We start from the raw sequence: 17,725 nt of genomic DNA, 5'->3' as shown, positions 1-17,725 counted from the left end.
CATTATTTCCTTGTTAAGGTCAAGAATGCTAGAGAGAAGCTAGGCAGGCCATGTGATATGTGCAGTAATTATGAGTTACAACTACATACTGTGTTTCTATAAGATCTACTACTAGAGTTGCCAGTTGGTTTAACTGATATTCTCTCATTATTTCCTTGTTAAGGTCAAGAATACTAGAGATAAGCTAGGCAGGCCATGTGATATGTGCAGTAATTATGAGTTACAACTACATACTGTGTTTCTATAAGATCTACTACTAGAGTTGCCAGTTGGTTTAACTGATATTCTCTCATTATTTCCTTGTAAAGGTCAAGAATGCTAGAGAGAAGCTAGGCAGGCCATGTGATATGTGCAGTAATTATGAGTTACAACTACATACTGTGTTTCTATAAGATCTACTACTAGAGTTGCCAGTTGGTTTCACTGATATTCTCTCATTATTTCCTTGTAAAGGTCAAGAATGCTAGAGAGAAGCTAGGCGGGCCATGCGATATGTCCAGTAATTATGAGTTACAACTACATACTGTGTTTCTATAAGATCTACTACTAGAGTTGCCAGTTGGTTTAACTGATATTCTCTCATTATTTCCTTCTTTAGGTCAAGAATGCTAGAGAGAAGCTAGGCAGGCCATGTGATATGTCCAGTAATTATGAGTTACAACTACATACTGTGTTTCTATAAGATCTACTACTAGAGTTGCCAGTTGGTTTCACTGATATTCTCTCATTATTTCCTTCTTTAGGTCAAGAATGCTAGAGAGAAGCTAGGCGGGCCATGTGATATGTCCAGTAATTATGAGTTACAACTACATACTGTGTTTCTATAAGATCTACTACTAGAGTTGCCAGTTGGTTTAACTGATATTCTCTCATTATTTCCTTCTTTAGGTCAAGAATACTAGAGATAAGCTAGGCAGGCCATGTGATATGTGCAGTAATTATGAGTTACAACTACATACTGTGTTTCTATAAGATCTACTACTAGAGTTGCCAGTTGGTTTAACTGATATTCTCTCATTATTTCCTTGTAAAGGTCAAGAATGCTAGAGAGAAGCTAGGCAGGCCATGTGATATGTGCAGTAATTATGAGTTACAACTACATACTGTGTTTCTATAAGATCTACTACTAGAGTTGCCAGTTGGTTTCACTGATATTCTCTCATTATTTCCTTGTAAAGGTCAAGAATGCTAGAGAGAAGCTAGGCAGGCCATGTGATATGTGCAGTAATTATGAGTTACAACTACATACTGTGTTTCTATAAGATCTACTACTAGAGTTGCCAGTTGGTTTAACTGATATTCTCTCATTATTTCCTTGTTAAGGTCAAGAATGCTAGAGAGAAGCTAGGCAGGCCATGTGATATGTGCAGTAATTATGAGTTACAACTACATACTGTGTTTCTATAAGATATACTACTAGAGTTGCCAGTTGGTTTCACTGATATTCTCTCATTATTTCCTTGTTTAGGTCAAGAATGCTAGAGAGAAGCTAGGCAGGCCATGTGATATGTGCAGTAATTATGAGTTACAACTACATACTGTGTTTCTATAAGATCTACTACTAGAGTTGCCAGTTGGTTTCACTGATATTCTCTCATTATTTCCTTGTTTAGGTCAAGAATACTAGAGATAAGCTAGGCAGGCCATGTGATATGTGTAGTAATTATGAGTTACAACTACATACTGTGTTTCTATAAGATCTACTACTAGAGTTGCCAGTTGGTTTCACTGATATTCTCTCATTATTTCCTTGTTAAGGTCAAGAATACTAGAGAGAAGCTAGGCAGGCCATGTGATATGTGCAGTAATTATGAGTTACAACTACATACTGTGTTTCTATAAGATCTACTACTAGAGTTGCCAGTTGGTTTAACTGATATTCTCTCATTATTTCCTTGTAAAGGTCAAGAATGCTAGAGAGAAGCTAGGCAGGCCATGTGATATGTGCAGTAATTAAGAGTTACAACTACATACTGTGTTTCTATAAGATCTACTACTAGAGTTGCCAGTTGGTTTCTCTGATATTCTCTCATTATTTCCTTGTTAAGGTCAAGAATACTAGAGAGAAGCTAGGCAGGCCATGTGATATGTGCAGTAATTATGAGTTACAACTACATACTGTGTTTCTATAAGATATACTACTAGAGTTGCCAGTTGGTTTAACTGATATTCTCTCATTATTTCCTTGTTTAGGTCAAGAATGCTAGAGAGAAGCTAGGCAGGCCATGTGATATGTGCAGTAATTATGAGTTACAACTACATACTGTGTTTCTATAAGATCTACTACTAGAGTTGCCAGTTGGTTTAACTGATATTCTCTCATTATTTCCTTGTAAAGGTCAAGAATGCTAGAGAGAAGCTAGGCAGGCCATGTGATATGTGCAGTAATTATGAGTTACAACTACATACTGTGTTTCTATAAGATCTACTACTAGAGTTGCCAGTTGGTTTCTCTGATATTCTCTCATTATTTCCTTGTTAAGGTCAAGAATACTAGAGAGAAGCTAGGCAGGCCATGTGATATGTGCAGTAATTATGAGTTACAACTACATACTGTGTTTCTATAAGATCTACTACTAGAGTTGCCAGTTGGTTTCACTGATATTCTCTCATTATTTCCTTGTTAAGGTCAAGAATACTAGAGAGAAGCTAGGCAGGCCATGTGATATGTGCAGTAATTATGAGTTACAACTACATACTGTGTTTCTATAAGATCTACTACTAGAGTTGCCAGTTGGTTTAACTGATATTCTCTCATTATTTCCTTGTAAAGGTCAAGAATGCTAGAGAGAAGCTAGGCAGGCCATGTGATATGTGCAGTAATTATGAGTTACAACTACATACTGTGTTTCTATAAGATCTACTACTAGAGTTGCCAGTTGGTTTCTCTGATATTCTCTCATTATTTCCTTGTTAAGGTCAAGAATACTAGAGAGAAGCTAGGCAGGCCATGTGATATGTGCAGTAATTATGAGTTACAACTACATACTGTGTTTCTATAAGATATACTACTAGAGTTGCCAGTTGGTTTAACTGATATTCTCTCATTATTTCCTTGTTTAGGTCAAGAATGCTAGAGAGAAGCTAGGCAGGCCATGTGATATGTGCAGTAATTATGAGTTACAACTACATACTGTGTTTCTATAAGATCTACTACTAGAGTTGCCAGTTGGTTTAACTGATATTCTCTCATTATTTCCTTGTAAAGGTCAAGAATGCTAGAGAGAAGCTAGGCAGGCCATGTGATATGTGCAGTAATTATGAGTTACAACTACATACTGTGTTTCTATAAGATCTACTACTAGAGTTGCCAGTTGGTTTCTCTGATATTCTCTCATTATTTCCTTGTTAAGGTCAAGAATACTAGAGAGAAGCTAGGCAGGCCATGTGATATGTGCAGTAATTATGAGTTACAACTACATACTGTGTTTCTATAAGATATACTACTAGAGTTGCCAGTTGGTTTAACTGATATTCTCTCATTATTTCCTTGTTTAGGTCAAGAATGCTAGAGAGAAGCTAGGCAGGCCATGTGATATGTGCAGTAATTATGAGTTACAACTACATACTGTGTTTCTATAAGATCTACTACTAGAGTTGCCAGTTGGTTTAACTGATATTCTCTCATTATTTCCTTCTTTAGGTCAAGAATGCTAGAGAGAAGCTAGGCAGGCCATGTGATATGTCCAGTAATTATGAGTTACAACTACATACTGTGTTTCTATAAGATCTACTACTAGAGTTGCCAGTTGGTTTAACTGATATTCTCTCATTATTTCCTTGTAAAGGTCAAGAATACTAGAGATAAGCTAGGCAGGCCATGTGATATGTGCAGTAATTATGAGTTACAACTACATACTGTGTTTCTATAAGATCTACTACTAGAGTTGCCAGTTGGTTTAACTGATATTCTCTCATTATTTCCTTGTAAAGGTCAAGAATACTAGAGAGAAGCTAGGCAGGCCATGTGATATGTGCAGTAATTATGAGTTACAACTACATACTGTGTTTCTATAAGATCTACTACTAGAGTTGCCAGTTGGTTTAACTGATATTCTCTCATTATTTCCTTGTAAAGGTCAAGAATGCTAGAGAGAAGCTAGGCAGGCCATGTGATATGTGCAGTAATTATGAGTTACAACTACATACTGTGTTTCTATAAGATCTACTACTAGAGTTGCCAGTTGGTTTCACTGATATTCTCTCATTATTTCCTTGTAAAGGTCAAGAATGCTAGAGAGAAGCTAGGCAGGCCATGCGATATGTGCAGTAATTATGAGTTACAACTACATACTGTGTTTCTATAAGATCTACTACTAGAGTTGCCAGTTGGTTTCACTGATATTCTCTCATTATTTCCTTGTAAAGGTCAAGAATACTAGAGAGAAGCTAGGCAGGCCATGTGATATGTGCAGTAATTATGAGTTACAACTACATACTGTGTTTCTATAAGATCTACTACTAGAGTTGCCAGTTGGTTTAACTGATATTCTCTCATTATTTCCTTGTAAAGGTCAAGAATACTAGAGAGAAGCTAGGCAGGCCATGTGATATGTGCAGTAATTATGAGTTACAACTACATACTGTGTTTCTATAAGATCTACTACTAGAGTTGCCAGTTGGTTTAACTGATATTCTCTCATTATTTCCTTGTAAAGGTCAAGAATACTAGAGAGAAGCTAGGCAGGCCATGTGATATGTGCAGTAATTATGAGTTACAACTACATACTGTGTTTCTATAAGATCTACTACTAGAGTTGCCAGTTGGTTTCACTGATATTCTCTCATTATTTCCTTGTTAAGGTCAAGAATGCTAGAGAGAAGCTAGGCAGGCCATGTGATATGTGCAGTAATTATGAGTTACAACTACATACTGTGTTTCTATAAGATCTACTACTAGAGTTGCCAGTTGGTTTAACTGATATTCTCTCATTATTTCCTTGTAAAGGTCAAGAATACTAGAGATAAGCTAGGCAGGCCATGTGATATGTGCAGTAATTATGAGTTACAACTACATACTGTGTTTCTATAAGATCTACTACTAGAGTTGCCAGTTGGTTTAACTGATATTCTCTCATTATTTCCTTGTAAAGGTCAAGAATACTAGAGATAAGCTAGGCAGGCCATGTGATATGTGCAGTAATTATGAGTTACAACTACATACTGTGTTTCTATAAGATCTACTACTAGAGTTGCCAGTTGGTTTCACTGATATTCTCTCATTATTTCCTTGTAAAGGTCAAGAATACTAGAGAGAAGCTAGGCAGGCCATGTGATATGTGCAGTAATTATGAGTTACAACTACATACTGTGTTTCTATAAGATCTCCTACTAGAGTTGCCAGTTGGTTTAACTGATATTCTCTCATTATTTCCTTGTTAAGGTCAAGAATACTAGAGATAAGCTAGGCAGGCCATGTGATATGTGCAGTAATTATGAGTTACAACTACATACTGTGTTTCTATAAGATCTACTACTAGAGTTGCCAGTTGGTTTCACTGATATTCTCTCATTATTTCCTTCTTTAGGTCAAGAATGCTAGAGAGAAGCTAGGCAGGCCATGCGATATGTGCAGTAATTATGAGTTACAACTACATACTGTGTTTCTATAAGATCTACTACTAGAGTTGCCAGTTGGTTTCACTGATATTCTCTCATTATTTCCTTGTTAAGGTCAAGAATACTAGAGATAAGCTAGGCAGGCCATGTGATATGTGCAGTAATTATGAGTTACAACTACATACTGTGTTTCTATAAGATCTACTACTAGAGTTGCCAGTTGGTTTCACTGATATTCTCTCATTATTTCCTTGTAAAGGTCAAGAATACTAGAGATAAGCTAGGCAGGCCATGTGATATGTGCAGTAATTATGAGTTACAACTACATACTGTGTTTCTATAAGATCTACTACTAGAGTTGCCAGTTGGTTTCACTGATATTCTCTCATTATTTCCTTGTTAAGGTCAAGAATACTAGAGATAAGCTAGGCAGGCCATGTGATATGTGCAGTAATTATGAGTTACAACTACATACTGTGTTTCTATAAGATCTACTACTAGAGTTGCCAGTTGGTTTAACTGATATTCTCTCATTATTTCCTTGTAAAGGTCAAGAATGCTAGAGAGAAGCTAGGCAGGCCATGCGATATGTGCAGTAATTATGAGTTACAACTACATACTGTGTTTCTATAAGATCTACTACTAGAGTTGCCAGTTGGTTTAACTGATATTCTCTCATTATTTCCTTGTTAAGGTCAAGAATGCTAGAGATAAGCTAGGCGGGCCATGCGATATGTGCAGTAATTATGAGTTACAACTACATACTGTGTTTCTATAAGATCTACTACTAGAGTTGCCAGTTGGTTTAACTGATATTCTCTCATTATTTCCTTGTTTAGGTCAAGAATACTAGAGATAAGCTAGGCAGGCCATGTGATATGTGCAGTAATTATGAGTTACAACTACATACTGTGTTTCTATAAGATCTACTACTAGAGTTGCCAGTTGGTTTAACTGATATTCTCTCATTATTTCCTTGTTAAGGTCAAGAATGCTAGAGATAAGCTAGGCGGGCCATGCGATATGTGCAGTAATTATGAGTTACAACTACATACTGTGTTTCTATAAGATCTACTACTAGAGTTGCCAGTTGGTTTAACTGATATTCTCTCATTATTTCCTTGTTTAGGTCAAGAATGCTAGAGAGAAGCTAGGCAGGCCATGTGATATGTGCAGTAATTATGAGTTACAACTACATACTGTGTTTCTATAAGATCTACTACTAGAGTTGCCAGTTGGTTTCACTGATATTCTCTCATTATTTCCTTGTAAAGGTCAAGAATGCTAGAGAGAAGCTAGGCAGGCCATGTGATATGTGCAGTAATTATGAGTTACAACTACATACTGTGTTTCTATAAGATATACTACTAGAGTTGCCAGTTGGTTTAACTGATATTCTCTCATTATTTCCTTGTAAAGGTCAAGAATGCTAGAGAGAAGCTAGGCAGGCCATGTGATATGTGCAGTAATTATGAGTTACAACTACATACTGTGTTTCTATAAGATCTACTACTAGAGTTGCCAGTTGAAGTAGGTAATGGTGAATCCAACGGACGAGGACACAAAACACATCAAGGATCAATAAATGATACAAGAGGATACCTTGAATAAGAACAACAGGAAAGAAAAAAGCAAGGTACACCAACTTGATGTGGGGAAACAAGTAAAATGCAGACTAGACAGTATGCAGGGGGACAAAAAACAGCAAATGTAGGCAGAAGAAGTAGGCAAAGTTCGATAGCCAAATTTTACCAGTCCCAAGGTTCACAGAAGTAAGTGCTGAACCTGCAAAAACAACAAGGATCAATGGTAATACAAAACTGCACTAGAACAAGTGATGAAAATCACTGTGCATATAAACAGACACGCTTAACCAAACATCCAGAGTAGGCACAAAACAGGCAAAGTTCGATGGCCAAAAATTGCCATTTCCAGAGCCCACAAAAGTGTCAGGAAAACAGTACACTGGAAGTGATGAAAATCACTGTGTACATAGCAGTCAAACACAGAACAGACAAAAACAACCGACGTTTCGAGCAGATAAACTGCTCTTCTTCAGGGACAGACAACAAAATATAAAGCAAACAACAAAAACTACATGCTGTAGTTTAAAAACAAATTCAAGTCAAAAATTGAAGGCAAGTTCAAATTGTAATAAGTAGCAAAAAAGACAGCAAACTCAGAGCAAAATAAGTTGTGTCTTCTCTCATTGAGAGCAAATTCACTACAAAGTTAGACTGGGAAACACTATATGTAAATAAGCACCACCACAGGACAATAGGGTATTGTCCTAATTGACAGGAAGTGAATGTCAAGTGGGGTCGCAATCAATAGAGGTTGTAGAGAATGAATAGATAGGATAAGTGGACTAATGTCACTCAAACTGCAATATTATGAGAAAAGTAATGCATATTAAATAAAGAACAAATAATGTTTATAGACCTACACAATACATGTATAGTGAAAAATAAGCCAAAAATTGCTGGATAAAACACAAGTCAATGAAGGTCTCAAATATTAAAGTGTAATATGCATACTGAAAAGAAGGGGAGGTAGAAAAACAGAGAAAGTAAGAAAGCATGTGGTCCATGCATGATAAAATTTAATTTCAGTGCATGTACAGATATAGGCCTGCGGATGAAAGTGATAAAGCCAAAAATCACTAAAACCAAAGCACAGTGAAATACCGTTGCAAATTGACATGAAATATGCCAAAATAGGTAGTGATACAGGGACTGCTAAAAGCTGGAAAAATATTAGCAAACAACGAGGTTAAGCGTGTCTGTTTATATGCACAGTGATTTTCATCACTTGTTCTAGTGCAGTTTTGTATTACCATTGATCCTTGTTGTTTTTGCAGGTTCAGCACTTACTTCTGTGGGCCTTGGGACTGGTAAAATTTGGCTATCGAACTTTGCCTACTTCTTCTGCCTACATTTGCTGTTTTTTGTCCCCCTGCATACTGTCTAGTCTGCATTTTACTTGTTTCCCCACATCAAGTTGGTGTACCTTGCTTTTTTCTTTCCTGTTGCCAGTTGGTTTAACTGATATTCTCTCATTATTTCCTTGTTAAGGTCAAGAATACTAGAGATAAGCTAGGCAGGCCATGTGATATGTGCAGTAATTATGAGTTACAACTACATACTGTGTTTCTATAAGATCTACTACTAGAGTTGCCAGTTGGTTTCACTGATATTCTCTCATTATTTCCTTGTAAAGGTCAAGAATACTAGAGATAAGCTAGGCAGGCCATGTGATATGTGCAGTAATTATGAGTTACAACTACATACTGTGTTTCTATAAGATCTACTACTAGAGTTGCCAGTTGGTTTAACTGATATTCTCTCATTATTTCCTTGTTAAGGTCAAGAATGCTAGAGATAAACTAGGCGGGCCATGCGATATGTGCAGTAATTATGAGTTACAACTACATACTGTGTTTCTATAAGATCTACTACTAGAGTTGCCAGTTGGTTTAACTGATATTCTCTCATTATTTCCTTGTTTAGGTCAAGAATGCTAGAGAGAAGCTAGGCGGGCCATGCGATATGTGCAGTAATTATGAGTTACAACTACATACTGTGTTTCTATAAGATCTACTACTAGAGTTGCCAGTTGGTTTCTCTGATATTCTCTCATTATTTCCTTGTAAAGGTCAAGAATGCTAGAGAGAAGCTAGGCAGGCCATGTGATATGTGCAGTAATTATGAGTTACAACTACATACTGTGTTTCTATAAGATCTACTACTAGAGTTGCCAGTTGGTTTAACTGATATTCTCTCATTATTTCCTTGTAAAGGTCAAGAATGCTAGAGAGAAGCTAGGCAGGCCATGCGATATGTGCAGTAATTATGAGTTACAACTACATACTGTGTTTCTATAAGATCTACTACTAGAGTTGCCAGTTGGTTTAACTGATATTCTCTCATTATTTCCTTGTTAAGGTCAAGAATACTAGAGATAAGCTAGGCAGGCCATGTGATATGTGTAGTAATTATGAGTTACAACTACATACTGTGTTTCTATAAGATCTACTACTAGAGTTGCCAGTTGGTTTAACTGATATTCTCTCATTATTTCCTTGTTAAGGTCAAGAATGCTAGAGAGAAGCTAGGCAGGCCATGTGATATGTGTAGCAATTATGAGTTACAACTACATACTGTGTTTCTATAAGATCTACTACTAGAGTTGCCAGTTGGTTTAACTGATATTCTCTCATTATTTCCTTGTAAAGGTCAAGAATGCTAGAGAGAAGCTAGGCAGGCCATGTGATATGTGCAGTAATTATGAGTTACAACTACATACTGTGTTTCTATAAGATCTACTACTAGAGTTGCCAGTTGGTTTAACTGATATTCTCTCATTATTTCCTTGTTAAGGTCAAGAATACTAGAGATAAGCTAGGCAGGCCATGTGATATGTGCAGTAATTATGAGTTACAACTACATACTGTGTTTCTATAAGATCTACTACTAGAGTTGCCAGTTGGTTTCACTGATATTCTCTCATTATTTCCTTGTAAAGGTCAAGAATACTAGAGATAAGCTAGGCAGGCCATGTGATATGTGCAGTAATTATGAGTTACAACTACATACTGTGTTTCTATAAGATCTACTACTAGAGTTGCCAGTTGGTTTCACTGATATTCTCTCATTATTTCCTTGTAAAGGTCAAGAATGCTAGAGAGAAGCTAGGCAGGCCATGTGATATGTGCAGTAATTATGAGTTACAACTACATACTGTGTTTCTATAAGATCTACTACTAGAGTTGCCAGTTGGTTTAACTGATATTCTCTCATTATTTCCTTGTTTAGGTCAAGAATGCTAGAGAGAAGCTAGGCGGGCCATGCGATATGTGCAGTAATTATGAGTTACAACTACATACTGTGTTTCTATAAGATCTACTACTAGAGTTGCCAGTTGGTTTCACTGATATTCTCTCATTATTTCCTTGTTTAGGTCAAGAATACTAGAGATAAGCTAGGCAGGCCATGTGATATGTGCAGTAATTATGAGTTACAACTACATACTGTGTTTCTATAAGATCTACTACTAGAGTTGCCAGTTGGTTTAACTGATATTCTCTCATTATTTCCTTGTTAAGGTCAAGAATGCTAGAGAGAAGCTAGGCGGGCCATGCGATATGTGCAGTAATTATGAGTTACAACTACATACTGTGTTTCTATAAGATCTACTACTAGAGTTGCCAGTTGGGTTAACTGATATTCTCTCATTATTTCCTTGTAAAGGTCAAGAATACTAGAGATAAGCTAGGCAGGCCATGTGATATGTGCAGTAATTATGAGTTACAACTACATACTGTGTTTCTATAAGATATACTACTAGAGTTGCCAGTTGGTTTAACTGATATTCTCTCATTATTTCCTTGTTTAGGTCAAGAATGCTAGAGAGAAGCTAGGCGGGCCATGCGATATGTGCAGTAATTATGAGTTACAACTACATACTGTGTTTCTATAAGATCTACTACTAGAGTTGCCAGTTGGTTTCACTGATATTCTCTCATTATTTCCTTGTTAAGGTCAAGAATACTAGAGATAAGCTAGGCAGGCCATGTGATATGTGCAGTAATTATGAGTTACAACTACATACTGTGTTTCTATAAGATCTACTACTAGAGTTGCCAGTTGGTTTAACTGATATTCTCTCATTATTTCCTTGTAAAGGTCAAGAATGCTAGAGAGAAGCTAGGCAGGCCATGTGATATGTGCAGTAATTATGAGTTACAACTACATACTGTGTTTCTATAAGATCTACTACTAGAGTTGCCAGTTGGTTTAACTGATATTCTCTCATTATTTCCTTGTAAAGGTCAAGAATACTAGAGAGAAGCTAGGCAGGCCATGTGATATGTGCAGTAATTATGAGTTACAACTACATACTGTGTTTCTATAAGATATACTACTAGAGTTGCCAGTTGGTTTAACTGATATTCTCTCATTATTTCCTTGTTAAGGTCAAGAATACTAGAGATAAGCTAGGCGGGCCATGCGATATGTGCAGTAATTATGAGTTACAACTACATACTGTGTTTCTATAAGATATACTACTAGAGTTGCCAGTTGGTTTAACTGATATTCTCTCATTATTTCCTTGTTTAGGTCAAGAATACTAGAGATAAGCTAGGCAGGCCATGTGATATGTGCAGTAATTATGAGTTACAACTACATACTGTGTTTCTATAAGATCTACTACTAGAGTTGCCAGTTGGTTTAACTGATATTCTCTCATTATTTCCTTGTTTAGGTCAAGAATGCTAGAGAGAAGCTAGGCAGGCCATGTGATATGTGCAGTAATTATGAGTTACAACTACATACTGTGTTTCTATAAGATCTACTACTAGAGTTGCCAGTTGGTTTCACTGATATTCTCTCATTATTTCCTTGTTAAGGTCAAGAATACTAGAGATAAGCTAGGCAGGCCATGTGATATGTGCAGTAATTATGAGTTACAACTACATACTGTGTTTCTATAAGATCTACTACTAGAGTTGCCAGTTGGTTTAACTGATATTCTCTCATTATTTCCTTGTAAAGGTCAAGAATGCTAGAGAGAAGCTAGGCAGGCCATGTGATATGTGCAGTAATTATGAGTTACAACTACATACTGTGTTTCTATAAGATCTACTACTAGAGTTGCCAGTTGGTTTAACTGATATTCTCTCATTATTTCCTTGTAAAGGTCAAGAATACTAGAGAGAAGCTAGGCAGGCCATGTGATATGTGCAGTAATTATGAGTTACAACTACATACTGTGTTTCTATAAGATATACTACTAGAGTTGCCAGTTGGTTTAACTGATATTCTCTCATTATTTCCTTGTTAAGGTCAAGAATACTAGAGATAAGCTAGGCGGGCCATGCGATATGTGCAGTAATTATGAGTTACAACTACATACTGTGTTTCTATAAGATATACTACTAGAGTTGCCAGTTGGTTTAACTGATATTCTCTCATTATTTCCTTGTTTAGGTCAAGAATACTAGAGATAAGCTAGGCAGGCCATGTGATATGTGCAGTAATTATGAGTTACAACTACATACTGTGTTTCTATAAGATCTACTACTAGAGTTGCCAGTTGGTTTAACTGATATTCTCTCATTATTTCCTTGTTAAGGTCAAGAATGCTAGAGAGAAGCTAGGCAGGCCATGTGATATGTGCAGTAATTATGAGTTACAACTACATACTGTGTTTCTATAAGATCTACTACTAGAGTTGCCAGTTGGTTTCACTGATATTCTCTCATTATTTCCTTGTTTAGGTTAAGAATGCTAGAGAGAAGCTAGGCAGGCCATGTGATATATGCAGTAATTATGAGTTACAACTACATACTGTGTTTCTATAAGATCTACTACTAGAGTTGCCAGTTGGTTTAACTGATATTCTCTCATTATTTCCTTGTTAAGGTTAAGAATGCTAGAGAGAAGCTAGGCAGGCCATGTGATATGTGCAGTAATTATGAGTTACAACTACATACTGTGTTTCTATAAGATATACTACTAGAGTTGCCAGTTGGTTTAACTGATATTCTCTCATTATTTCCTTGTTAAGGTCAAGAATACTAGAGATAAGCTAGGCGGGCCATGTGATATGTGCAGTAATTATGAGTTACAACTACATACTGTGTTTCTATAAGATCTACTACTAGAGTTGCCAGTTGGTTTCACTGATATTCTCTCATTATTTCCTTCTTTAGGTCAAGAATACTAGAGAGAAGCTAGGCAGGCCATGTGATATGTGCAGTAATTATGAGTTACAACTACATACTGTGTTTCTATAAGATCTACTACTAGAGTTGCCAGTTGGTTTAACTGATATTCTCTCATTATTTCCTTGTAAAGGTCAAGAATGCTAGAGAGAAGCTAGGCAGGCCATGTGATATGTGCAGTAATTATGAGTTACAACTACATACTGTGTTTCTATAAGATCTACTACTAGAGTTGCCAGTTGGTTTCACTGATATTCTCTCATTATTTCCTTGTAAAGGTCAAGAATGCTAGAGATAAGCTAGGCAGGCCATGTGATATATGCAGTAATTATGAGTTACAACTACATACTGTGTTTCTATAAGATCTACTACTAGAGTTGCCAGTTGGTTTCACTGATATTCTCTCATTATTTCCTTGTTTAGGTTAAGAATGCTAGAGATAAGCTAGGCAGGCCATGTGATATGTGCAGTAATTATGAGTTACAACTACATACTGTGTTTCTATAAGATCTACTACTAGAGTTGCCAGTTGGTTTCACTGATATTCTCTCATTATTTCCTTGTTTAGGTCAAGAATGCTAGAGAGAAGCTAGGCAGGCCATGTGATATGTGCAGTAATTATGAGTTACAACTACATACTGTGTTTCTATAAGATCTACTACTAGAGTTGCCAGTTGGTTTCTCTGATATTCTCTCATTATTTCCTTGTAAAGGTCAAGAATGCTAGAGAGAAGCTAGGCAGGCCATGTGATATGTGCAGTAATTATAAGCTACAACTACAGAGCAATGAGCAGGAGTGTGAAGATTTGGTTCAAGGTTTTACAGGTGAGTGAAAAAAACACAACCCAAACACATTAACCCTCTCCATGCTAGTGTTGACTGCAGACAAGTTCCAACCTTATTTGTTGTAGTGATTGTATTGATTTATAGTGTGTTATGCCAAACCTATACTGAACACTGTGACCCAAATCATTCCATAAACCATTAAACAACAACTAGGGGTTTTGCAGCGAAGAAGGCGTTTTTCTATAGCACCTTTACAACACTTATCATTAAAGCACTTTACAATTACTTCACTTGCACCACATGCTTTTGAAGAAGTGCACACCTACAGATACCACAATATACTTTCGCATGCTGGATCAGCTCCTCAAGTTTTGCAAGGTCCAATTAGCAGTTCTTTTCTGGGAGAATATCATGTTCTTACCACACCACTGTTGAAAATGAAAATATTAAAAAATTTCAGAATTGGAAATTTTAATGACCATATTTGGAATCAGCAAGAAAAATGCATTAAGATGAGTACAAACAAGCCTAGTATTGGTTCAGTTGTTCTTAAGATAGCTCTTGATATTTTGAGAAACTTGGGGACTTTATATGTTGAAACCTGTGGCTAGCACACAGAGCACTAACTCATCACCCCCTCCCACAGAGCAAATTAATGACACTGCTGGGGCTAATACTCAAACCTTCAGGCACAGAGAGAGAGTCCATTCTCGGCCAGGAGAATATGATCTGTGAGCCTAATGGTGAGAAATTTATTCTTCTTCCTCTCCTAAAAGGTTGGGAATCTTGCAATTACGTCCGGTTACTTAATTTATCAGTGTCTATTTGTCTGATTACGAAGCAGTACGGAATATAATTGTAGAATTTCTTCTCACCCCATATACTGTTCTAGCATGTGCAGGTATAGGTAGTGTATGCATGCCGTCCCATGATTCAGAAGTCACGTAAAGCTGTTGGTCCTGTGCTTGTTTGTTCTGATATTAATGCATTTTTTATGCTGATTCCAAATATGGTCATAAAAATATTTGAATTAAAAGAAAGAAATGTTTGAACTTGTTGTCTGCAGTCGGCACCCATGTGGAAGAGTTGGCACCCATGTTGAAGAGTTAACATGCAATAGGGATTCATTAGCACAGTGGTTGACTTATGATCACTAGTACATGTATTCGAACCCTGTGAAGGCCAACTGGTTGTGTCTTTGGAAAGATACTTTTATCTCACTTGTCCCACATTCTGAACACTTTTCACTGACAGCCATGTGATATCATCTTGGCAGGGGAATAAATGTAAAATGCTTAATGATAGCTAAGGTGCTATATAAATGCCTACATTATTTATTTGTTTATTTTTCTTTTATAATTTTCTTTTTTTACAATTTTTTTTTCTATGCATCCTCAATAGGTCTATATAATACCCATTGGGTTATTCCATCCACACACCCCCTATGGAAGACACAGGGGGTGTAGATTTCAAATGGAGTCATCCATTCAGGTAATCCCATTTGAAATTCTCACTCACTCTGTGGAAGATTAAAAGTTCATGTCAGGGGGTGTATGGATTTCAACTGGAATAGCACATTTTGAGTCCATCTGGCCGTTGGTTGGATCTATTATTTCATTAAAGGAAGTGTCCGGCAATCACAACATTAGGTCTTATATGTTAGAAAAATAATTATCAAGCACGAATCACATGGTTTTATTTCAATCAAACTCATATTAACCATAAAAACTAATAAAAACAGCCGTCTCTCAACACGCGATATTCAAAATTCCCGCGCCGAAATGTTCTAGAGCAGTGACGTCATGGTTATTTGTGCTCATTTGTCGACAGGCTTCATTGAACTATTGGGACGTCACTGCTCTAGACAATTTCGTGGTAAGGGAATTTTGAATATCGCGTGTTGAGAGATGGCTGTTTTATTCGTTTTATGGCTAATATGAGTTTGTTTGAAATAAAACCATGTGATTCGTGCTTGATTATTATTTTTCTAACATATAAGGCTTAATGTTGTGATTACCGGACACTTCCTTTAATCAAAAATGAATTGATTTCAAGCCATATAATTAACAATAGATGTCATTATATAAATATTATAAACTTAACCCTCTCCATGCAGGTGTCGACTGCAGGTGACAAATTTCAAAATTTTCTTTGAAAAATCAAAATTTTTGAAAACAATTTCATGTTCATATTTGGAATCAGCATGAAAAATGCATTAAAATTAGTACAATCAAGCCTGGAATTGGTTCAGTGGTTCTTGAGGTAGCGCTTTATATTTTGAGAAAATTTTCCAAAACTTGGATTTTTATGTTGAAACTTGGAAGGCAATCGCAGAACATTAGATTGATGACATGCATGTCTAAAATTGAATCTGTGATTTTGGTTGTGTTTCTTGCAGACAATGCTGTTAAATTCCAGAGATGCAGTTTATCAAGAAGTAAGTTCCTCAAATTTGTTACTTAAATTAATTTCTCTCAATTGCATTCTACATGGGGCTGTGTGTGTGAGTCTAACTTTTGATTGAGCAAGTTAGCCATGTTTCTAAACAAGTTGTTATTAGCATTTGCATTCACAGAAGAAGTGCATTGACTGAATTTATGTAATTAAAGGCTAAAATTGAAGAGAACTGCACCATTTGCTACAAATAACCAGTGCTAAGGTGAGTATTGACCGGAAATGTGTGTTTGAGTGCGATATTCCATCTCGTAGAGTGACTTACGCCCATGTAATGTTTACAATCATAATATTTTGTAAGCTTACATCATCAATGGCATGCAATGACTCAGTGCCAGATAGAGAAGATATCAGTATAGTGCTAGGGTACTGGTCGGAACTCATGAAGTAGGCGCCTGGATCAGGTAAGCTTACGGTTGGGGATAGGCTAAGCTTATGATTTCACTACTGGTAACCCATGTAATGTTTACAATCATAATGTATCATCAGTGGTATGCAATGTCTCAGTGTCAGATGGAGAAGACATCAGTATATGGTGGCACTCTGGCCTATGGCACTGGTTGGAGCTCATAAAACGGGCCTGTGGATCAGGTAAGCTTATGGGAGGGGGGTAGGCTTATGATTTCACTAATAGGCCATATAATTCAACACTTATAATCCAGGCATTGTGGTCATGTTTTTCTTTGTTTCTGTGTGTCTGCCTGGCTGCTTGTCCCTCTTGATTGTAAACTGATGTAAGCCCAAGTCTTGGTGAACTTTTAACATGTTAATCACAATGCTATCTTCAGTAGATAGCAGATGTCAGAGACACAATGATTCTGCTTGAAAAATTGTTTAACCAGCTTCCTTGCTCAAATTAAGCATTAAAATGAACAGAAATTTGCATAATTTTGGCAAAATTTGGATTGGTCATGATTAGTAATGTTCAATACTGCAAGTGTACCACAGGTGAGAGAGCTCAAATAATTTTTAATGATTTTAAGCAGTCAGTCGTAAAAAATAATGATGGTCAACCTATATTTTTTCCCAACCAGAGGGATCAGGCAAGGGCTGATTTCAACCATCATAGCTGTCGCTTAAAATTGAGTCGCTCTTGTGAAGAAAAAAAATGATGTTTTCTTAAGGCAAATTTAGCACATATCTCTATGGACCTCTGATTTGGTGGTGTGATATCTTCTTGAAATATAATCAGGGTGTAGA

General features: G+C 36.6%; 2 protein-coding genes across 2 annotated transcripts in view; one reads left to right on the top strand and one right to left on the bottom strand.

Annotated features, from left to right (window-relative positions):
• Nucleotides 1-17,725, bottom strand: part of LOC140144149 (uncharacterized) — a 371,331-nt gene that overhangs the window by 183,183 nt on the left and 170,423 nt on the right. The gene's annotated exons all lie outside the window — the stretch shown is intronic.
• LOC140144151 (uncharacterized) overlaps nt 1-17,725 on the top strand; it is a 50,543-nt gene that overhangs the window by 26,242 nt on the left and 6,576 nt on the right. The window contains exon 4 of the mRNA XM_072165982.1: nt 16,470-16,508. Coding sequence (XP_072022083.1) covers nt 16,470-16,508 — 39 coding nt within the window. The remainder of the gene's footprint in view (nt 1-16,469; nt 16,509-17,725) is intronic.

Source organism: Amphiura filiformis, unplaced genomic scaffold, assembly GCF_039555335.1.
Source record: "Amphiura filiformis unplaced genomic scaffold, Afil_fr2py scaffold_42, whole genome shotgun sequence".
In the NCBI taxonomy this organism is placed as follows: domain Eukaryota; kingdom Metazoa; phylum Echinodermata; class Ophiuroidea; order Amphilepidida; family Amphiuridae; genus Amphiura; species Amphiura filiformis.
Note: the sequence above shows the minus strand (reverse complement) of the source record. Positions and strands in the feature narration are given on the sequence as shown.